The sequence below is a fragment of the Nomascus leucogenys genome, chromosome 12 (assembly GCF_006542625.1).
Source record: "Nomascus leucogenys isolate Asia chromosome 12, Asia_NLE_v1, whole genome shotgun sequence".
Lineage (NCBI taxonomy): Eukaryota > Metazoa > Chordata > Mammalia > Primates > Hylobatidae > Nomascus > Nomascus leucogenys.
This window is the reverse complement of record NC_044392.1, coordinates 42,709,780-42,734,367: the sequence shown is the minus strand read 5'-3', so window position 1 is coordinate 42,734,367 and position 24,588 is coordinate 42,709,780. Positions and strand designations below refer to the sequence as shown.

General features: G+C 37.5%; 1 protein-coding gene across 1 annotated transcript in view; it reads right to left on the bottom strand.

Annotated features, from left to right (window-relative positions):
• The window catches only part of SPTA1 (spectrin alpha, erythrocytic 1), a 75,894-nt gene that overhangs the window by 7,747 nt on the left and 43,559 nt on the right, over nucleotides 1-24,588 (bottom strand). The window contains exons 32-45 of the mRNA XM_003258671.4: nucleotides 24,110-24,272; nucleotides 23,707-23,838; nucleotides 23,051-23,188; nucleotides 22,763-22,867; nucleotides 21,225-21,433; nucleotides 19,961-20,081; nucleotides 19,232-19,353; nucleotides 17,878-18,010; nucleotides 10,764-10,862; nucleotides 9,877-10,045; nucleotides 9,169-9,245; nucleotides 4,323-4,532; nucleotides 1,696-1,992; nucleotides 746-858 (exon numbers count right to left, since the gene is read on the bottom strand). Of these exons, the coding sequence (XP_003258719.2) occupies nucleotides 746-858; nucleotides 1,696-1,992; nucleotides 4,323-4,532; nucleotides 9,169-9,245; nucleotides 9,877-10,045; nucleotides 10,764-10,862; nucleotides 17,878-18,010; nucleotides 19,232-19,353; nucleotides 19,961-20,081; nucleotides 21,225-21,433; nucleotides 22,763-22,867; nucleotides 23,051-23,188; nucleotides 23,707-23,838; nucleotides 24,110-24,272 (2,088 nt within the window). The remainder of the gene's footprint in view (nucleotides 1-745; nucleotides 859-1,695; nucleotides 1,993-4,322; nucleotides 4,533-9,168; nucleotides 9,246-9,876; nucleotides 10,046-10,763; nucleotides 10,863-17,877; nucleotides 18,011-19,231; nucleotides 19,354-19,960; nucleotides 20,082-21,224; nucleotides 21,434-22,762; nucleotides 22,868-23,050; nucleotides 23,189-23,706; nucleotides 23,839-24,109; nucleotides 24,273-24,588) is intronic.

Here is a 24,588-nt window from a genome sequence, read left to right as displayed (position 1 = left end):
CACCACAATAACCCTCAAAACACCACAGTTTTGACCCACCTACTGGATACAACTTTGACCATGTATTCTAACATATTACATCTTCTAAGTCTCCTTTTTCTAGGTCATTTACCCCAGAAGATGTGACATATGTTATCTTCCAGTACAGAACAGTTTGCTATTAATAAGCACAATTAACATAATTATCTCACTTGATTCTCATTAGAACTTTAGTAGGTACACAACAGAATAGCTTCATATGAGGTATTCATAGAAGATTCTGCTTCTGGTTGTGCCAGTAAATACATATGTGACCTTGAGCAAGGAAATTTATCTACTTGAACTTTCCACACTTGGAAACAGAGCTAATAAGAGCTGCTCTGTATGCTTTTCAAGGTTGCTCTGACAGTTAAGTGAGGTAATGGATATGGAAGTACTCTGTAAAGTGCAATGTGGCATGCAAACATAAGAAATTGTTATTATTTTGGACTGAAATTACAGGCAACAGAAAGAAAGGTGAGAGTATCAAGGAGAGAATATAGAAGTGTACATAATAAGCAGGAAGATGAAATTGTCATTTCTTGGTTTTCCAAGAATTGATTCAGAAAACAGTCAACTCCAAATATAAAGCATAGGCAAGATATGGTGATTTTAGGGCAGAATACATGCTGTCGGAGTCTCTCCTCTTCCCTTCAAACATGTATTTCATCCCTATGGCAAATGGTGGTGGCATAGGGGTCATGGTTTGGGATGTAGCATAGCACACCTGGTTTCCAGGATCCACTGAAGGAAGGTACTGGCATTCTGTTCAAACTCCTGACACATCTCAAAGTTCTTGACCTGTCTTGCCTCTTCCTTTTGCAGCTCCTGCTCCCGTTCCTAAAACCCCAAATCACAGACAACGTGACTGACATTGAAGGCCTTTCTTTGCCATAAGAGAATTGGTTTCTAGGCTCAGCTGCATATCTTTCCTCTCTCAAGTCTAACCTATCTTCCACAGGTATGTGCCTGTGTGCTCACATTTCATGCAGTCAACCTCTCTCACCTCTAAAATGTAAAGATAGCTTGTATATTTCCCAAGAGTACTTGCAGGGTCCTCTAAGACCAAGTCCCATAACAAGTAAGCTAGTAATAAAAGCAAACCTCCCCTCTTTATAATTTCTTTTGGGGAAATTTAATTTAAATGAACACAAAAGCAGCCTTAAAGGGCTTGCTACCCTTAGAAACAATAGTTACTATCTAAAAATGGTGACATTGTGGTTAGTTTTCTATTGCACTATTTTATGTTTCATAGTTTCAATAATGAACATTATTAACACAGACAAAAGTTAAAAATACATACAAAGCAAGGCACTTTTGGAGGTGTATATAAAAAAGAAAATGCCTTGAATGAGGGGGATACGCAGACAATGAATACATGTATAAGCCTCATGAACTATTCATAGCTCATCATTAGAACCACGTCTTGGGGCTTCTTTTTGCTTCTCAGAATCATTGTTCAATACTCAGAAACAGGAAACTGCCCAAATTATGGGGCATAGGGTATACCTATTATAAACATATTTTCCAGTTTTTCTTAGACAGTCATGTTTCACGACTGCTGTCCCAGTATAATTATTAATAGTGTTCCTTCTATCTCAAAAGTCTATTTACTTGGATAATAAAGTGGTTATGTTCACTGTAGCGAAAGGAATTTTCTGCCGTGTTCCAGGTTACCTCAATGATGTCAGATAGGTGCTTCCAGGTCCTTTCCAGCACCTCCACTGTTAACCAGGTATAAGGGCTAGAAGGCACACCTAAGGCCTTAATCTGCTGGTCTAGCTCCAGTAAACATTTAAAGTCTGCTTGAACCCCAGCCAAGGAGGCCAAGAAGTCCTCATGGTCTTTCTGCAGCTGCCGAATTTCATTCAGGGAGACACAGTGCACAGGCTCTGACAAGTTTTCTTCCGCCTTTTCACACCAGTTGTTGAAAGCTGAAGCCTTATGTGCAAATTCCATGAACAGGTCCTCAGCCTGCAGAGAGAAAAAAAAGACACTACCATCTTTCCTGATAAAGCCTCTCAGCAGAAGAGAAGATTGAGGATAAAAATAATGCCTATCTTTAAATATCTGCAGGGCCACCAATCTAAAAGGGCAGAACTAAAACCAGTAGGGACTGTGTACTCTGATGGTTGAACATGTGAGTTAGCGGTATGAACCCTGGTTCTGGCACTTTCTCATTGTGTGAAATTGTTTAAGTCTTCCACCATTTACAAATGAGGGATGTCAAATTATTTCTAAAATTATTTCAGTTTTAAAATTCCAAAAGTAGCAAAGGTAGGTTTCAATTATGTGATTTCTTATTCTGAAGTCTATGCTCCAGTTCTACCTGGCAGGTAGTAAACATGAAAAAAAAGGCATTGAATGAATGGATGAAATAATGATTGAATAAACAAACCAAGAAAATCTGTTATCTCCTTTATCTTATTATCCGACAAGCTTCTATAGACCACACCCAACTGACTTCTCTTTGACAAGGCTACGTCATTTTCCTACCTTCCTTTTAAACCTTGTTCAGGCCTCATTTAATGTCCAAAGCTTTTCAAACCACTGCTTAAAGTTATTTTCTACCCTCTAACCTGTATCCTTAGCACAAATATATGTATAGTTGTATTACTGTCTGGCGTTATCCAAGTGCTCTGAATAGCTCTGAATTTTCTGTATTACTGAATGACAGAAAAAGCCTGAATTTTTTCAAACAGCAAGTGATCAACGATAATTTTATACTTAAAATACATCACAGATTTTGGGTCAGCAGATTGTACTTCTAAAGAGGTTTGTCTTGAGCAAACATAAAAATGAATTTTTCATTCCCAAATACAAGAATTAAAAAGAAGAAAACTGGCCCAAATGGAGGGAGGATTTCAAAGGTATTAAACCATTACATCTGACCCTGTACTCATTTCAGCAATCTATATGCCAAAATAGATCAATGCAGAGAAAATTAACATGACCTCTACACAGAAAGGACACAGAAACCTATAAAATATTTAATATCTTTTTCATAATATTATAGATTGAGTGAATATTTTAGAAATATTTTGTAATCAGAAAATAAAATAACAAAATTCGTTGCAGTTTGAAATTTTTTTAAAAAGAAGATTAAAAATATGAAGGAGCTTCCTATGTAGAATGCACATATATGTGTAAAGTTGCCCACTTAATTGATTTAATTTTTCACCTAAGATTTATTTGATGTAGGCTCCATGTTTTTCAAAAGTGTAGAAATTAACTAAGAATAGAACTTGACTTTTACTCATGTGTTATTTCCTAAATTCCCTAACTCCTTGACTTAATTAGTTATCAAGTACAATGATTCTTAGGGTCTAGGAGTGCTCAGTAATTCCACTGACCATTCTGATTTCCTTTTATTTATTTTTTGAGAAGGAGTCTTGTTCTGTCACCTAGGCTGGAGTACAGTGGCCGTGATCTGGGCTCACTGCAAGCTCCGTCTCACAGGTTCATGCCATTCTCCTGCCTCAGCCTCCCATGTAGCTGGGACTACAGGCGCCCACCACCATGCCCGGCTAATTTTTTGTATTTTTAGTAGAGATGGGGTTTCACCGTGTTAGCCACGATGATCTCAATCTTCTGATCTAGTGATCTGCCCACCTTGCCCTCCCAAAGTGCTGGGATTATAGGCGTGAGCCACTGCGCCTGGCCTCCTTCGATTATTGATATTTTTATGATCAATATCCAATGCCTTAGCAGCCAACATTTGAAGGAACATTTTGATTACATATTTATATGGAATTTAGGGGTTTATATTACACTTTTAGATTCATTGTCTTTTTTAATAGTAATAACAGAAAGGCAGAAAAGAAAGGTGATGCTACTCTATTTTCTAAATGGGGATATCAAGGTTTAGAGATATTAAGTGACTTTTATAAGGTCTTCAACCTAGGAAAGCTTGCTATAAGGTGAGAACATGTTTTATGACAACTTGTCCAGTGCTCCTTTTATTTGGGTTAGGAAAAGCACAGGGACAACTTTGACTTTTGCCTGACAGTTTTAATTCTATCATACACAAAGACCTCGCATCCTCTTGTTCCATCTACCTCTTCCACTATATTTGCCTGGCTTCCATCTCAAGTTAGTTATGCAACTAATCAATCAATCTAAAAAATTTTTTTAAAGCTTCTTTTCAATCTACTTTTTGCTCAGTAAGAATGTCTTCCTGACATCTTTCAATGCAATAAAAGGTTTTTGTATTATCCAAACTGAGTTTCCAATATCTGTTTCCAAATTTCATGGCTCATATACAGGTAACAGAGAACTGATCATGCCTCATAATTTTTTTAAACCTTCTGTAGAGGCAGCTGTTTTTCCAGCAATTTCTGTCTGTGAACTGCCGAGGCTTCCAGCAACTGTTCCCAGCGCTTCAGCAGGGCAGCATAACGCTCTTCAATGGCTTTAGACTGGCTGTGTTGAGCAGCAATCAGTTGGTCCTTCAGGTCAGTGATCTCGGGAAGTCTCTCTTGCTGGAAACTCTGCAGACTGGCATCCAGAGTGTCCTGAGAAAGATCAGGAGAGAGGCCATGAACAGGAAAATGGTGCAAGGGTCATTCACATCTGGGTTCCACCAGATTTTAATCATAGATAAGCTAGGCAAGAATTAAGATGATGATTAAGAAAAAGGAAATATAACTTAGAGATGTAAGCAAACATTTGGGCCTGAAAGCTCAAGTTTATGTATATTTTACAATTAGATTTTATGTTAGATATAAAATTAATTGATATGGTTTGGTTTGACTGTGTCCCCACCCAAATCTCATGTTAAATTGTAGTTCCCATAGTCCCCACATGTGGTGGGAGGGAGCCAGTGGGAGGTAACTGAATCATGTGGGCAGTTACTCTCATGCTGTTCTTGTGATAGTGAGTGAGGTCTCACAAGATCTGATGGTTTTATAAGGGGCTTTTCCCCCTTTTGTGCAGCACTTCTTTCTGCTGCCTTATGAAGAAGGATGTGTTTGTTTCCCCTTCCGCCGTGATTATGTTTCCTGAGGCCTCCCCAGCCATGCTAAAATGTGTCAATTAAACCTCTATTCTTTATAAATTACCCAGTCTTGGGTATGTCTTTATTAGCAGTGTGAGAACAAACTAATACAGTACATTGGTACAGCAGAGACTGGAGTGCTACTATAAAGATACCTGAAAATGTGGAAGCGACTTTGGAACTGGGTAACAGGTAGAGGTTGGAACAGTTTGGTGGGCTCAGAGGAAGACAGAAACATGTGTGAAGGTTTGGAACTTCCTAGCGACATGGAGGGCTCAGAAGACAAAGAGATGTGGGAAAATTTGGAACTTCCTAGTGACTTGTTGAATGGCTTTGACCAAATTGCTGATACTGATATGGACAATGAAATCCAGGCTGTGGTGGTCTCAGATGGAATTTGAGGAACTTGTTGGGAACTGGAATAAAGGACTTTCCCGCTAGGCTTTAGCAAAGAGATTGGAAGCATTTTGCCCCTGCCCTAGAGATCTGTGGAACTTTGAACTTGAGTGAGATTATTTAGGGTATCTGGCAGAAGAAATTTCTAAATAGCAAAGCATTCAAGAGGAAGCAGAGCATAAAAGTTTGGAAATTTTGCAGCCTGATTATGCAATAGAAAAGCAAAACCCCTTTACTGGGGAGAAATTCAAGCCAGCTGCAGATATTTGCATAAGTAACAAGTAGCTGAATGTTAATCACCAAGACAAAGGGTAGGGGGGAGGAATGTCTCCAGGGCATGTCAGAGACCTTCATGGCAGCCCCTCCCATCACAGGCCAGAAGGCTAAGGAGGGAAAATGGTTTCCTGGGCTGGGACCAGGGCTCCCTGATTTGTGCAGCCTAGTGACTTGGTGCTGTGCATTCAGCTGTTCTAACCATAGCCAAAAGGGGCCAAGGTACAACTCAGATCATGGCTTCAGAGGGTGCAAGCCCCAAGCCTTGGCAGCTTCCATGTGCCATTGAGCCTCCATGTACACAGAAGTCAAGAATTGAGGTTTGGGAGCTTTATAGATTTCAGAGGATGTATGGAAACACCTACATGTCCAGGTAGAAGTCTACTGCAGGGGCAGACCAGGTAGAAGTCTACTGCAGGGGCAGAGTCCTCATGGAGAACCTCTGCTAGGGCAGCACAGAAGGGAAATGTGGGATTGGAACACCTGCCCCTGACAGAGCCCTCACTGGGGTACTGCCTAGTGTCCTCCAGACTCCAGAATGGTAGATCCACCAACAGCTTGCAACATGGACCTGGAAAAGCTGCAATCAATGCTAGCCCATGAAAGCACCTAGGAGGGAGGCTGTACCCAGCAAAGCCACAGGGTTGGAGCTGCCCAAGGCCATGGGAGCCCACTCCTTACACCAGTGTGCCCTGGATGTGGGACATGGAGTCAAAACAGATCATTTTGGAAATTTAATGTTTAATGACTGTCCTATTGGATTTCAGACTTGTATGAGGCCTGTAGCCCTTTCTTTTGGCCAATTTATCCCATTTGGAATTAGTATATTTACCCAAAGCCTGTACTCTCATGGTATTTAGGAAGTAACTAACTTGTTTTTGATTTTACAGACTCATGGACAGAAGGGACTTGCCTTATCTCAGATGAGACTTTGGACTTAGACTTTTCAGTTAATGCTGGAATGAGTTAAGACTTTGGGAGACTGTTGGAAGGGCATAATTGTGATTTTAAATGTGAGGACATGAGATTTTGGAGGGGCCAGGGGTTGAATGATATGGTTTGGCTGTGTCCCCACCCAAATCTCATCTTAAAATGTAGTTCCCATAGTCCCCACACATCACAGGAGGAACTCAGTGGAAGATAATTTAATCACGAGGGCAGTTATCCTCATGCTTTTCTTATGATAGTGAGTTCTCAAGAGATCTAGTGGTTTTATAATGTGCTTTTCCACCTTTGGGCTGGCACTTCTCCTTCCTACCACCATGTGAAGAAAGATGTGTTTGTTTCCCCTTCTGCCATGATTGTAATTTTCCTGAGGCCTCTCCAGCCATTCTGAACTGTGAGTCAATTAAACCTCTATTCTTTATAAATTACCCAGTCTTGGATATGTCTTCATTAGCAGCTTGAGAATGGACTAATACATTAATATTAAGGAAATATTGGAGTATGATATGACATTCTAAATTTTCACAATGAAAACTAAATATTTCCTACAGCACACCCTTTCCAAGACTGTCTTATATTACTTATTATATTCTTTGTTCTAATTAATAGCAATGCACTAGTAGGGGCCTTGGAAGTACACTAACAAAAGATATCCTACATGTGCCAATTATACAAATACATTTTTTTGCAGAAATATTGGTATCAAAATCACACAAAATTTGGGAAGTTCCCCTTTCAGTTTTGATAGAGTGGCTTGTATTTGGCTAATTGGACAACTTTATTAATAGCTAGATAAAGGTACAAAAAAATCAGCTGCTTGAAATGGATCAGAATGAAACATAGGTAGCTGCAACTCAAGGGACTAAAATTCCAGACAGAAGGGAACATCACTGAAGTCAAAATAATAGTCTCTCCACATTTCCCTTTAAAGTATAAGCTGTACAAGTTCTTATACATGGAAGCATTAGAGGGTGAGGAGTAAGAATTGCTCAGAGCATTTGACAACTTCATGGAGCTAAAGAGACATAACTTGGCATAATGGGTAACTGTGGCAGCCAGGATTTGAGGGGCTATAATAAGGAAACTACAGAAAAGTAGTCAACATTGTATTTTCCCCTCAAAGCATTTTAGATGCCAAAACTGTATAGGACACAAGTCTAGAAGCCAAGCAGAAATGGTAGCTAAAAATGTAAAATCCTAACTAGAATTTTCAGTAGTGACACAGTGCTGACTTCAGGACCCATCAGGTAGGAGCAGCCCTGGTTAAAGGGCTTCCACTGAAATGCCTGAAAGGCCACAGGGGCAAAGTGAAAAAGATGAGTCTTCAAAGAAACTGAAATTATGTCCTGGATCATTTCAATCCCTGACCAAAAAGTAGGGGTTGGATGGCAGAGGGTGTTTAGTTATAGCTTTAAACCAAAGTTCATGAGTTAATTATAATACTTTAAATATAAACAGACTCACTTTTTCCTTAAAATTATCAAATTAAGTAAAGTAATACTCAACTATATAATATTTACAAAAGACACATACAAAATATGGAGATAAAAATGTTTTAAAAAGCCCTAAAAAGTGGAAATAGATATTTCTGCAGACACTAAAAAAATGTTGGTGCAGTATACTGGTATCTGAAAAAGTAGACTTTAAATCAAGAAATGTAATTCAAGATAAAGAGGAACATTTTATAATTAAAAGTATCAGTTTATCAAGATGATTTCACAATTCAAAATGTCAACACAACTTTTAGCCTATCCTCAAAATTTATAAAAATAATGAAGTATTTAAACAACATGATTAAAAATGAAAATCTGGTTGGTAATACAAACCACTGCAAAATACACATTCTTTTCAAATGTACGTACAATATACAATAAATAGACTGTGGTTAGATATAAATCAACTTTCTGAAAAATATAGAATATATTTGTAAAATATAGTGGAATTAAACTAGATACAAATATCAAAAAGATAATGAGAAAAGTCCCAAATATTTGAAATTAAATAATACACTACCAAATAATAAATAGATAATAGAATAAACCAAATAAGAAATTTCAAAAAAAAATTAACTGAATGATAGAAGAAATGACAAAATTTGCAGAATGCAGCTAAAGCTTTGCTTTGGGAAAAACTTACATATTTAAAATCAATATGTTAGAAAAGATGAAAGGCTAAAATTTTGATAATCTAATTGTACAACTCAAGAAATTAAAAGAAAACATTAAAGTAATTCCAAATAAAGTAAAAAAAGATAATAATATAAAAATCTTTTAATGGAATAGAATACACAAAAAAAAAACTGAGAGAAAAATTAAAAAGCTGAATGTTGGTTCTCTAAAAAAAAAATTGATGAAAACCCAGTAGCAAGATTCATGAGAGAGAGGGAAAAAATAATAATTAGGAAATTATTAATATTAAGAAGGGAAAATCTTACAGAGGCTACAGACAATAAAATCCCAAAATTCAGAAATAAATAATCATGGAGGATGAGCTTCTGTGTGAATTAAGTCTTGGGCTTACCTAACATCTATCAATCTCACCTGTTTTGCCAGGAGAGTGAGGAAGTCACCAAGGTCTGCACCATTGCCATTGGTCTTTAGGCTTGTTTCCTTATCAGCTAAAAGGCAAAAATAATTAAGAAGAGAAAGACATTTGGTCTTGTTTGAGTCCTGGGAAGCAGAAAAGGAATATTTACAATACACAACAAGAAAGCTTCTTGACTCTCAAAGTTGATGATTCATTGGAATATGTGAGCAGTGGGACCAATGGATCATTTTTCTACCTAGGCAGGATAAAACTTAATGAAACAGAGCTAGGGTCATGAGAGCTTTTGAGTACTTCATAGAAAAAAAAAGAGAAATTGTAGATTAGATATGAATTGTAAGTAAATCAAACAAACATTTTAGATTGTTTCTTAGAACATTTTGCTATGGCTTTCCCTTTCTGAATGTCACACACAAAACCTCCAGATCCCCAAAAATGTGTTCTCTGGAGTTACGGTACATAATTAACTGCATCATCATATCTATCTCTTTCTCAATTTTTGTATGTGTGTTTATGTGTGTGTGTGTGTGTGTGTGTGTGTGCGTGTGCAAATGTGAGTGTAATTCTGTCCAGAAAGGATAGGAATGAGTAGTGATGGAAACACCTCTTTTCATACAGTAAAAGTCCCAGAGACCATTCTACACATGGATGGGATTTATTAGGATTTCTCAAACCCAAGGGACCCTGAACCTGCCACATCATACCTATCCAAGCCTCTACCACATCAGCCTTCCAGTTGAATTCCTGAAAGGCATAATCATCTTCCAATTGCAACTTCCAAGCAGCTATTGCCTTGGCCAGAGAAGGGGTCTTTTCATTCAGAGCCTCTATCTTCGAAGAAATCTCTTTGTTCTGACTTTCCTCCTGCAACACCTGTGAGAAGGGGAGAGACAAATATATTTATAAATGTGCAGGGCTAGAAATGTGAATCCATTAGTACCAATAGAAAGCACTCATCTCTCTCATTTCAAATATATAACCACAGTCCTCTGGTCTAGTGTAATTATTTTATTATTCATTCATGTCCAAGAAGGTCATTTCCATTCCAGCATTTGGATGATCTTCTCATGTTTGTCTATGTAAGTGTGACCTTCTTAGTTTGTGTAAGTTTCTAGGAGGTAGGGACCCATCTCTGTTTAATGGTCTTTATATAGCAGTTAGATCAATGAGGATTTATTAAAAACTACGTTTAAAAAAAGAAATGATTCTCAAATTTAAAAGAGGTTTCAGTGTTGTTTTCCTCTTAGAGGCTTAGAAAGCAATTTCTTCAAATTCTTATAATATTCTATGGCCAAAGCTAGTGATAAGACTTTTATAAACACCATGTTCTGTACAGGACAACAAGATGTCAACAAAGGATTTAAGGAAAACTGAAATGTGTATGTATAAGAACTTGAAAAAAGAATTACAACAATTGAGTAGATAATTATTTGCTAACCACAACAACAACAAAAGGCAGTTTAGAAGAGATTGTTAAAGTTCTGCATATGATCTTAGCACTGCTCTCTGCATATGATCTTAGCATTTCTACATTTGGGCCAGTCCCTTTCGGAGAATGGAATTTTGAGCTGGAATTCCTGAACTAGCTCACCTTATTTAGGATGTCTTCTCCTTGTGCACACACATTTTGTACTCGGGTCTCATGGACAGCAAAGTCGTTTTCCAAAGCTTCATGCTTCGTTAGCAAGCTCTGCATAAATGAGTCGGTGAGAATCAAGATATCCAAAGCTGGAAAATCTATATTCACTCATATTCAGACTCACTGTGATACTATTCCCTAGGGTTGATGCAATGAAATTGGCAGACTGGGTGAATGCCCACTTTTTCTGGAACAACTATACTCAATTGCTTTCTCAAATTCTCACTTGTCACTGAGTGCAACTTACTGGAAAAAAGAGTCAAAGATATACAAGTGACACTCTTTCTAATTTATTATGTGACTAATCTTATTTTGATTTTGGAATGAGGGTTTTGACTGGGGTCATATACAAAGATTCCTCCATATTGATATTTATCTAATTCAATGAAACAATGTGTCTAGCAGAAAAAAATTTAGTATCAAGAACATCCTAAACTAAGCCCTGATCCTAAAGAGAAGTTAAGGGGAACATGGAGCTGCCATGGACAATTACTCCAATAGTTCTCTGCTTTCTGGAAACATGATGTCTGTGTAGCTGGCAGAATGAAAAGAGAAGTGAGGCTGAAGCATGAAGAGTGGTACTTTGTCTTCTGTTGTACCTTCCAGAGAAATATCTATATAAGCCCATAATCACCACCATCATGACCACCCACCACTGCCACTGCTCCCACTACTGCCTTCACCTCCCTCTTGTCATAAGAGCACTCTGTCAATTTTTTTTCCTATACAATGTAGTAACTCAGGTTAAAGGAAGAAACAGAATTTCTATGACTATTATACTTTTCCAAAATCCCTTTTGAAGATAAAAGAACTTTCAGTTCATGGTGTTGAGGCACTAAAAGAAGATGGTTACTCATTGTAAAACAAGATGGACTACATTATATATTATGACTGTATTACATTTCATTTTTTGAAGAAATGGTAAATGAAAACTGGAAAGGTGATTGACTTTGTGTGACTGAATGCCTGAATGAATCACGTTTTTATATATGTATACTGCATGAAATAAAGTATCTTTAACATCTTCACCTTCACCTTCTATTTTCAAATAATAAATTCAAAAATAAAAGAAGAAACATTAGAACTGATGTCAAAGAAATAAAAGAGATCACAAGAAATGATTACAAACAATTATATGCCAATAAACTAGAATATCTAGAGAAAATAGATAAATTCCTAGAAACAGACAACTTGCCAAGACTAAATCATGAAGAAAGTCCAAACAGACATATAACTACTGTGGAGACTGAATCAGAAATAAACCTCTCAACAAAGAAAATCCCAAGACCAGATGGCTTCACTGATGAATTAAATCAAACATTTAAATAATTAATACCAATTCTTCTCAAACTGTTTCAAAAAATTTAAGAGGAGGGAACATTTCTAAACACCTTCGCAAAGTCAGCATTACCCTGATACCAAAGCCAGGCAATAATTCTCTCGATAGATAGATAGACAGATAGATAGATAGATAGATATTCATATCTATCCATCTGAATGCCTGAATGAATCACGTTTTTATATATGTATACTGCATGAAATAAAGTATCTTTAACATCTTCACCTTCACCTTCTATTTTCAGATAGATAGATAGATATTATATCTATCACCTTCTATTTTCAGATAGATAGATAGATAGATATTCAGATAGATAGATAGATAGATGATAGATGATAGATAGATAGATAGATAGATAGATATTCATATCTATCTATCTATCTATCTATCTATCTATCTATTTATCTATCTATCTGAATATAGAGGGCCTAATATCCTTAATATCCTTATTGAATATAGATGCAAAACTCCTCAACAAAATACTAGCATATTGAATCCAGCAGCACATTAAAATGATTATATACCACAAACAAGCGGAATATATCCCTGGGATGCAAGGATGGTTCAACATATGCAGATCAATAAACGTGATACAACACATTGACACAATAAAAGATAGAACCAAATCATCATCTCAGTAGATTCTGAAAAAAAAATGGACAGAATTCAGCACTCTTTCATGATAAAAAAACATCAACAAACTAAGAACAGAAGGATATTACTTCAACGTGATAAAGTACATGTATGAAAAGCCCACAGCTAACATCATATTTAATGGTGAAACTAAAAGCTTTTCCTTTAGGTTTATGAACAAGGCAAAGATGCTCACTCTCACTATTTCTATTCAAGATAGTACTGGAAGTCCTAGTAAAAGGCATCTAAATAAGAAAGGAAGAAGTAAAATTTTCTTTGTTTGCAAGTGACATAATCTTAAATACAGAGAACTCTGAACACTCCATAAAAAACTGTTAGAACTAGTAAACCAGTCAGCAAAGTTACAGAATAAAACTCAAAACATAAAAGTCGGTTTAGAAATTGTAAACAATAAACTATCTGAAAAAGAAATTAAGAAAATAATTCCTTTTACAATCACATCAAAAATAATAAAATATATAAAAATAAATGTAACCAAGGAGGTGAGATCTCATACACTGAAAACTACAAAACATTGATAAAAAGAAATTAAAGAAGCCACAAACAAATGGAAAAACATTCTGTGTTCATGGATTAGAAGATTTAATATTGTTAAAATGTGAATACTACCCAAAGTGACGTACAAAGTCAGTGAAATCTCTATTAAAATCCCAATGACATTTTTTACAGAAATAGAAAAATCAATTCTAAAATTTATGTGGAATCAGAAAAGACCACAAATAGACAAATCAATCTTGACAAAGAAGAACAAAGCTGAAGGAATCACACTTCCTGACTTTAAAATACATTAAAAAGCTACAATAATTAAGAGTATGGTACTGGCATAAAAACAGACATAGATGAATGAAACAGAATAGAGAGTCCAGAAATAAACTCATGTATATGTAGTTAACTGTTCTTTGGCAAGGGTGCCAAAAATATACAATGGAGAATAGACAGCTTCTTTAACAAATAGTGCTTGGAAAACTGCTTTTCACTTGCAGAATAATGAAATAAGACCCTTATGCCATACCCAAGAATCAACTCAAAATTGTTTAAAGACTTAAACGTAAGTCTTGAAACTATAGAACTCCTGAAAGAAAACATAGGGTAAAATCTTCATGATGCTGGTCTTGGCAATGATTATATAGATATGACACTAAAAGCACAGGCAACAAAAAGAAAAAATAAACAAATGGGAGTATATAAAGCTAAAACTTCTGCACAGCAACAGCAACAATCAACAGAGTGAAAAGGCAACCCACTGAATGAGAGTTAATACTTATAAATGATTTCTCTAATAAGGGGTTAATCTCTAAAATATATAAGGAACTAATATAACTCAATACGAAAAAGTAAATAAGAAATAAAAATAAAAGTAAAAAACCCCTAATAACTTGATTTAAAAATGGGCTAAAAACAAACATGAAAAAAGGTTCAATATCACTAATTATCAGGGACATGCAAATTAAAGCCACAATGAGATATCACCTTACTCCTGAAAGAATGGCCATATTAAAAAGTCAAAAAATAATAGATATTGGTGTGGATGTGGTAAACAGGGGACACTCTTACACTGCTGGTGAAAATGTAAACTAGTACAACCACTATGAAAAACAGTATGGAGATTCCTTAAAGAACTACCATTCAATTCAGCAATCCCACTACTGGGTATCTACCCAAAGGAAAAGAAATCATTTATGAAAAAGACACATGCATACTTGTGTTTATAGCAGTATAATTTGCAATTGCAAAAATGACCAACCAACTTTTTGCCCAACTAATGAGTGGATAGAGAAAATGTGGTATATATACATCATGGAATAGTACTCAGCCATGAAACAAAACAAAATAATGGCGTTTGCAGTGACCTGGATGGACTTGGGGGGCCACTCTAAGTGAGGTAACTCGGGAATGGAAAACCAAATGTCTTACGTTCTCATTTATAAATAGGAGCTAACCTATGAGGATGAAAAGGTATTAAAATGATATAATGGACTTAGAGGACTTGAGGGAAAGGGTGGGAAAGGGGTCAGGGATAAAAGACTACATATTGCATATAGTGTACACTGCTCAGGTGACAGGTGTACCAGAAATTTAGATATCACCACTAAAGAACTTATCCATATAACCAAAACCACCTGTACCTAAAAAAGTATTGAAATAAATAAATTTAAAAATAATAAAAATGAGCTAAGAAATTTAATAGAAATTTCCCTAAAAAGGCATGTAAATGCCCCTCAGGTATATGAAAAGATACTTCACGTTATTAACCATTAGGAAAATGCAAATAAAACCACAATGAGATATCACTTCACACCTGTCAGGATGGCTATTAACAAAACATAAAAGGCCAGTGTTAGTGAGGATATGCAGAAATTGAAACCCTTTCACATTGTTAGCGGGAATGCAAAATGGCACAGCTGTTATGGAAAACAACATGAATATTCTTCAGAACATTTAAAATAAAACTACCTATGGTCCAGCAATTCTATTTCTGGGTATTTATCCAAAAGGATAAGGAAATAGTGATTTCAATAAGATATTAGCATCCATATGTTCATTGCAGCATTATTAACAATAGCCAAGATATGGACACAACCTAAATGTCCATCAACAGATGAATGGATGAAAAAAAGTGGTATATTCATGCAATAAAATACCATTTATTCTTAAAAAATAAGAAAGTTATGCAACATATGACAACATAGATGAACCTTGAGGACATTACGCTAAGCAAAATAAGCCAGTTATAGAAAGATACATGCTATATGATTCCACCTATATGAGGTAGACAAATTCATAAAATCAAAGAGTGGAATGCTAATTACCAGAGGCTGAGAAAAAAATTGAAGTTATACTAATCATAAGGCATAAATTACAGTCAAGCAAGATGAAAACACTCGAGAGCATTTCTATACAGCCACAACATTGTACCTATAGTCAACAATAATATGTCATACACATATAAATGTATTAAGAGAGTAGATCTCATGTTCAGTGTCTTGTCACAATAAAACAAATCAAAATGAACAAACTAACAATTCAATTAGAAAATAGAGACATTTCACTGAAGAAAATATACAGATGTCAAATAAACACATGACAAAAAATGTAAAACATCATTACCCACTAAGGAAAATGCACATATGAACTACAATGAGATATCATTATATACCTATGTGAATGGCTAAAATAAAAGTAGTGACAACACAGAATACTAGCAGGAATATAGAGAAACTGCATCATGTATGTATTGTTGTTAAGAGTGTAAAATGTTACAGCCATACAAACAGGAAAGCAATTTGGCTTTTTTTTTTTTTTTTTTTTTTTTTTTGGTCCAAAACTAAATAGGCAGTTACCATGTGGTTCAGTGATTGGGGTCCTGTACATCTATCCCAGAGAAATAGACTTATGTTTGCATTAAAATCTGTGCATGAATATTTATAGTGGCTTTTCTCATAGTCATGAAAAAGTGGAAACAGCCCAGATACCCCTCAACAGGTGAGTGGTTCAACTGTGATATACTTATACCACGACACTACTCAGCAATAAGAAGGAATGAACTATTGTTATACATAATAAACAGAATTAATCACCAGAGTATGGTGCTGAGTGAAAAGGTCAATCTTCAAAAGTTACATACTATATGATTTCATTTGTACAGCAGCGTGGAAATGACAAACTTATAGAAATGTAGAACAGATTAGTGGTTGCCACAGTTTGAAGAAGCAGGAAGAGGAGGTGGCTATAAAAAAGCAACAACAGCGATCCTTGTGATGATGGTAGCTTTCTGAATCTTAACTGAATCTTGACAATGTCAATATCCCATTTATGATATACTGCTTTTCTGGATGTTTCCATTAGAGAAAACTTGGTAAAGGACATGAGATCTGTCTGTATTATTTCTTATAACTGCATGTGAATCTATAATTCTCAAAATAAAAAGTTCTGTTTTAATGCCTGTAATCCCAGCACTTTGGGAGGCCGAAGTGGGTGGATCATGAGGTCAGGAGATCGAAACCATCGTGGCTAACGTGGTGAAACCCCTTCTTTACTAAAAATACAAAAAAATTAGCCTGGCGTGGTGGCAGGCACCTGTAGTCCCAGCTACTCTGGAGGCTGAGGCAGGAGAATGGCATGAACCCGGGAGGCAGAGCTTGCAGTGAGCCAAGATCACGCCACTGCACTCCAGGCTGGGAGACAGAGTGAGACTCCGTCTGAAAAAAAAAAAAAGAAAAGAAAAAAGAAAAAGTTCTGTTTTAAAGAAAGGGAAGTCTTTGAGAGCATTTGATAGGAAGCCTTAAAATGCTTGAACATGTGCAGTGGGGTGCACATGCATGATCCTAAAGACTTACACACAAGAGGAGCTGATAATTTGAATTATATGTTGTATAGGTTTAAGCTATCTTTTGCAAGTCTAAGCCTTTCCTTATGTCATCACATTAAAGTGAATTAATCTCTACAAAGAGTTCTTGGTAAATTCCCAATTTTTAGGGTTACTAGGCACAGTTTCCAAACTCCTAATACATTATTGTTTTGTAATCACTCTCAAAAGCTGTCAAAATTTACACTAACTCAAGATCACACTGATTACTTGTTCATTTCTTTATAGAGAAACCCAATCCTGCATTTAAAAGGGTGTCTATAAAATGTGGAACTATTTTGTCCAGTAAGCCCTTCTTCTTAAAATTATATTTTGTTGAAACTGCAGCCAATGTCCAGACATAAGAAGATTTTTTTCCAAATCAATGTAACATGAAAATTTAAGGGAATCCTTTCAAAATCTACAATCTACAAGGAATCTAACGTAAGGAAAGGTCTTTAACCATTATTTCTTTGACTCATAGATCACAGATTATGGAATTAAGATTTGAGTCCTGCCTTCATGCCTGATTGGTTCCATAATCTTGGGCAAGTCACTTACATGCTTGGACTTTAATTTTTCGTATTTAAAACTGTCAGGATTATTCGTATTTCCTTCATCTTCTTTCACCAGAAAAATGTCCTAATATTACAGGTAAAAACATTGACTACCCAAGAAAATAACCAAATTGAAGAGAAGAAAATTGATTCATTCTTCCTGTTCCTCACCTGAGTAGCAGCTAATGTATCTCCAGAATCTCCTCGGACAGCCATAGCATTCTTTTCATTGATCCAAGCTTCCTCTTCCTCAGCATTCTGCATGAATTGCAAGTATTCTAGGGATTCTTCCAACTTAAGTCCTCTATAACAAGGTGACAAGCCCCAGTGAGAATAAGAACAAACTGGTAAGCAGTGGGAGTACAGTGGGGTGGCACAATCTCATTCAGGCAGACCAGCTTATTCTCACAAGGCAGCCACAGCCTCAACACAATATAATACATGCCTACTGCTGAGTGGTGAAGATCTGCTGTGAAATAGAGGAGACGCCTGCTTTAGAAGTTCATTTTGTGGCACCATCTACTGTCTTAAGAAACTTTGTTGGAGGCAGGAAACCCACCCTAGCCAAAAAAAGGGAAATGATGACTTCAGTGTTGGAGAATATCAGCAGTGACACAATGTCTCTTTCTACTCTGAGCACTGCCTTCTTTTGTATATGATGAAGACACCACAAAGTGCCAGAATCTCCCTTTTAGCCCCCCAGGAAAAATGGAATTACAGACAGAAATTGTTATATTTGGCTATGTGTGTGATATGGTTTGGCTCCGTTTCCCCACCCAAATCTCATCTTGAACTATAATCCCTATGAATCAGGGGAGGGGCCTGGTGGGAGGTGATTGGATCATGGGGGCAGATTTCCTCCTTGCTGTTTTCATGATAGTGAGTGAGTTCTTGCAAGATCTGATGGTTTAAAAGTGTTTAGCACTCTCCCTGCCCCCGCCCGCTCCCTGCCTTGCTAAGATGTGCTTCTTTCTTTGCGTTCTGCCATGACTGTAAGTTTCCTGAGGCCTCCCAATCATGCTTCCTGTACAGCCTATGAAACTGTGAGTGAATTAAACTTCTTTTCTTCATAAATACCCAGTCTCAGGTAGTTCTTTATATCAATGTGAGAACTGACTGATACATTGGGTATGTGCTTCAAATTGGCTATATGGCTATAGGGAAAAATAATTATTCATCCTTACATTACTAAGGGCTGCATATAATATGAAAACTGGGAGATAAAGCAAAACAGATGTCTGGCTAATAACCTGATATGAAGGATAACACATGTAGGAAAACAATAATAAAAGACAGCTGCATGTAAATGCAGAAGGAGAGGTAGATTTAGAACAGAGGCAGGGATCATTATGCCTGGAGTATATGGAGGAAAGCTTTGTGGTAGACTTGGCATTTGAGAAGGGACTTAAGGAGATAGGTAGTTGGGGTTAGTAGACAATGCTGAGCAGGCACTTAAGTATCCTCCCAACACCTGCCCAATATCCAAAATCCAGGAAGGGAACTTGGCCTCCTGTACCCCACTCACCGGGCCTTGGCCAACTCTTTGAGCTTCTCCCAGTGTTCAACAAACTGAGCCAGCCGCAACTGGATCTCCTCTTGCCCCACAGCAGCCTTGTCTTTCAGCTTCTCTGCCATATCCAGCACATTCTGAAGAACAACCCCGATTCATGTTCCATTACCCCACAATCTCTCCCCATTTAGCCATAGTTCCTGAGCAAAGTATCTAGCCCATCCTACCCTCCAGATTATTTATAAACTCCACGGGACTTTGTGAGGGTCCTGAAAGTCCAGGGAGAATGATGAAACCTGCAAGAAGATTTGCTATGCTAAGCTTTCCCAAGTATTTTGCAAATATATCAGTACTTGCACTAGTCTACTCTCCATAATCTGCTTTTTGGTCTATTCACGGTCACAGAGTGACCCTGCTCCCAAGTCAGACCCAGAGTTGCCTTCTTCCCAGTTGGCTCAAGTACAGTTTTCCCAGATGTCCCAACCTGCATCCCAATTGTCTATCACTCCCCAGGAGTGTTAAAAGTGCTTCTTCCAGGGAAGAGCATGGGTTTTTGTTCAGAACTCTTCTACTTATAGGAGACTAAATGTGGAAGAGAAAAGAATATTTGTAAACTTTTTCACTAACTCTCTCTGACCTTGACATCCTACTTTCACATTTTGTAGCACCCTCTTATTTATCTGTAACACGAGGGGTTGCTATAAGATGATTTCTATATTTTCAGATCCGGTATTCTATTCCTACCTGGATGGCAGGCTCATGCGCCACCAGCTCCCCCTCTAGGCGTTTGTGCTTCTTCAGCAAGTTCTGAACGCCCTGAAGATCTCTCCCATAGTCCTGGGAGCTCACTCGTATCAACTTCTCCCTAAAATCAAGGAAGAAAACAGGAAGTTTGGAGTCTAGATATCTAAGGTCATCCTACAGCAATAGCTTTCTATGACTATGTGTGTGGCTAGTGGTGAGGGTGGTTGTAAATTCTGTAATACCCTGTTGCCAATGACCAAAAATATAATTAGTGGAAGAGGCTTGCAGCAAAACTTCTGACTGAGCCAATACAAATTAAAGTAACATACTGATCTCCACCATAGGCACAACTGTAACAGTCTTTCCATTAGTCGCTTTGCCTGTCCACCTGTGTATTTTCTCTTTTTTGCTCAAGAATATACACTAATGTTTCCTATTTCAAAAAAATGTGAAAATTATATATGACCTCCATGGCTTTTGTTATTTTCATTTATTAACGTCAATAATAAATTCAGCTAGAATGGGTATGAAGAGCTGATTTCATAGGAGTCATGGCAGTTGGGATGCTTCCAAGTGTAAAATGTCTGAGCATCACCATGAAGCACAGTCGAAGACTACATGGACAAGATTATTCTATTTTATGGTCTTATCCAAAAAGGTTTTTAAAACATGTTATTTGTTGCCGTATGCACTGTGCTTCCCTCTAATTTATTGATTACTCATAATAATCAAGCAGCTTTGTAGAAGAGAAGCATGATGAGGCAGGTTAAATGGGAAGTAGGCAAAATACTGTAATTTGCTAAGATTTTCCCAATCATATTTTACAACAAAAATAGAATCAGTAATGAAACCATGGCAGATACTTTGTAATATTCGCTACTGAGTGTCCAATTCAGTGTCATATAAGATATACTGGGTATAGAATGACAAGGATCTGATCAGCTGTGTAAATGCCCAGGTGTCCCTGTGAGTATGGCATATCATTCTATGAACTATAGAGCAAATGCAGATGGCTTCTTAGTTTTGTTCCTTTCATGTATGTTAACTGCTCCTCACTTCCTCCACACCTGTCTTTCTCTGGCTTGCATCCAGTAAGGGAATTTGGGAAAAATAAAAACAATGTTAATTTTAAGCTGAGGCAAACATGAAGTAATGCTGTCTTCAAGAAACAATTACACATTTCATTTCAGCATAAATTGGAACAAGTTTGGTGGATTATCTACTCGCTTGGATTATCCACACATATTGAGCTGGTGGCACATACTCTATCCAGGATTCTTCATCATCTAGATCCTGGAAGAACTGGAACAAGGCATAGGCCTCTTTCAGTTTTTCATGGTGTGCAGCTGCCAAGTCTTGGACATTCAGGAAACGCTCGTTGACACTATCTTTTTTCTCCATAATCTGATCAACGTTGAAAGTCCCGCTGGAGAGCAAATCTGCAGCCAATGTATTCAGGTCCTTGAGTGCATCCTAGAAAGTCTCAAGATACTCAGTGAATAGCATAGTACAGGCATTACTCAGATCCCACACTAACAACAGCTGGTCTGGCTCAAAGATAGGGCCAAATGGATTGCTTTTAAAGATATGGAGTTTAATTATGTGTTATACACGTTCACATATGTTCAGGTTGGAGAAGGGCCATATGTGGGAACAACAGAGGTAGCATGACTACATTACTCAAACTGTACGTTTAGCCTGTGTCCCGTTTCTCCTTCTGATGTTTTCAGTATTTGCCTGCTCTCCCCAACTAAAAAAGAAAATCAGCCAGGTGTGGTGGCTCATGCCTGCAATCCCAGCACTTTGGGAGGCCAAGGCGGGTGGATCAAGAGGTCAGGAGTTCAAGACCACCATGGCCAACATGGTGAAACCCCGTCTGTACTAAAAATACAAAAATTAGCTGGGCATACTGGCATGTGCCTGTAATCCCAGCTACTCGGGAGGCTAAGGCAGGAGAATTGCTTGAACCAGTACCAAAAAAACAAAAGGAAAATCTTGGTGGGCAATCATTTGTTCCCATACAAGACTGTCTTATACTGACTTTGACAGCCACAGATTGATTGATTTGATAGTACAAACTTTGGCAGCCACAGATTGATTGATTCAATATTCAACAAGAACTACTCTACGGGCAACATCCTTAGCTGCTCATTGAACACGCCTATCTCTTCTGTGTCTACTCCTATTCTAACCCAGCCCCTTAGTGATGTCACAGGAAACATCACCAAGTCCCAAGGCCTTTGACTTCCTGCCTTTTCTATGTGTATCTGTATTATCAAGTAAAATGATAATTATAAAATTCTTTAGTATAAAATTAACAACTGTCAGCATTTTTATCACTGCTCTCAGGACAAATTTTTGGTTGCTATTAGGATGCAACTGGAATCCTTGACAGGATTTCCAAAGTGTATGTGTGGTTCAACTTCATTTCACATGCCCCCATCTGATTTTTTGTTTGTAATTCTTTAAAGTAAACTTCCACTTTCTTTCAAATACCGGATCAAATATATAGCTTAAAGATAATTGGCTTATATGTATGCATCAGTAAAAGATAAAAAAGATAGGTTTTAGGGTCCACTTTCTGGAATCTTAGAGTCTATAGTTTAGTGATAATTGATTATCAGTGACAGTTTTAATGTCTTCACAGCCCGTTAATTTTACCTAGTTAAAATGACTGCTGGTTGAGAACACTAAGAACAATTTTGCAAGGCTATGTTTTCAAATGGTCTCCTAAGATGGGAGGGAGAAAAGCCAGAAATATTTCTATTCTGCCCAGAGGAGAGGGATGCCAGCACTACTTACCTCTCGAGCCAGCATCTCAGTCTCCAATAGCTGATGCTTCTTGAGTAGGTTTCCTGCTGAAGCCAAGTCCCTGGCCTGATCTTTCATGGCCAGCAATGTCTCTGCCTGGAAATAGAGAAATAAGCAATAAAGCTGCAAGGTGAAACTGCCTTTAAGGAGAATAAGATCAGCAGCTATGTCCCCAACCTTTTCCCAGGAAGGTTCAAGGAAATTGCCCATGTATAAATTCATTTGTCTGACAAGTGTGTATTAAACTCTTGTGCCTCTACTGTTTCCAGGTGCAATTACCTCTGAGAGCCAGAACTCAAAGTCCCGGATGCTTGTGTTGAACCTCTGTTGACGACTGGCCTCATTGAGCTTCTGCCCTTTGTCAGTTGTTCTCTCAAGCAGATGATCCCAACGTTCCTTCAGCTGTTCCAGTTGCTCCTAACCCAAGGATAGTGAGGAGCCATTACAGTCTTTAGGATCCTGGGCCCTGTGACTACTTAATAATGTAGGAAGGTTGTGAAGGTAGGAACTAGCCAGAATTTGCTGATACTTGAATATCATACATTTCAAACCAGTTATACTTAATCTGGGAAAACAATAGGAGTTGTTGGACAAAAGAGAAAGTTTGAAAAAAGGGTCCTGTGTTGAGTAAAGAGACTGACACACAAATGCCAAAAAACTATTGGCAGAAGGGATAGAAAATGTAAAACAAGCATAGTAAGACTTTGGAATTAAGCCTAAAGCTTTCTTAAGAGTTCCAGGTACTGAGTATGATGGGAGTGATAAGGTCTGGGCATCACTCCTTTTCTCCTTCTTTGTGCAACAATCAGAGGGAAGACTGTTTTTCTGTGATATGGTCACAGAACATATTTTATATTTCTACTCATGGAACATTGAAAGAGTAAATGATTCCTCTTTATGTGCCTTTGTAACCCAAAACTCATCCTGAGCTTTACCCTCATGGCCTCTTCATTGCCATCACAAGCGCTACGCTCAATCAGGGAGTTCCCCAGGTTGATGACGCCATCCACCTGGTCAGCTCGGCCATAGACTTCATTTGCAAAGGTCTGGTGTTTCAGGTATTTCCTCTGAAGGGAAAACAAAACAGAAATTATATTATCTTTTTATTTATGGAGACAAGATTACATAAATTATATTTAAAAGGAAGGGCTAATATTTCTATCATAACTGAGGTGATGGTGACTTCTGAAGAACCTGCTCCACATCAGACTCTGAAGCCTCTGAGAGCAGGCATGGTAGCCTCAACAGTGAGAAAGTGCTGAAGTATCAAGGGTGATGACTATCCAACCAACAAGCTCAGAATGGTGAAATTTTCCAAGGTTCCTATTTTGGACTTGCCTGAATGTTAGTGGGATCTTTGTAGGATTCATCACAGGCTGTGGGCAGCATCTCGCTGATCCATTCTTCCAGCTCCTCAAGGTCTCGGTAGAATTGTTTTAGGTCGGCATAGTCTCCAAGCTTTGTCCGCTCAGCAATCAGTTGTGCTTTGAGAGCCTTCCACCTAGAGGATGGAGCCAGATCACTCTATGCCCTCCTCCACCCTTCCCATGCTCTGATGCCATATCCATAAATCTTCCCATTTGCCAACATGCCTCTTTTCTTCTCATATAGTCTTATTATTTTCATTATAAAATGCAGTGCTAAAGCCAGTTAATTTCTAAGATATCTTTCATCTTTCATGTCTTTCATTCTATAAATCTAAGAAAGTCTGCATAGGTGTCAAGATAGTTTCAGGCACCTAGAAATGACAGGAAGTCAGAGTATTCCCGCATCTCAGTGCTAGCAAAGAGGTCAGTTTGCTACATCTTCCTGTAGCA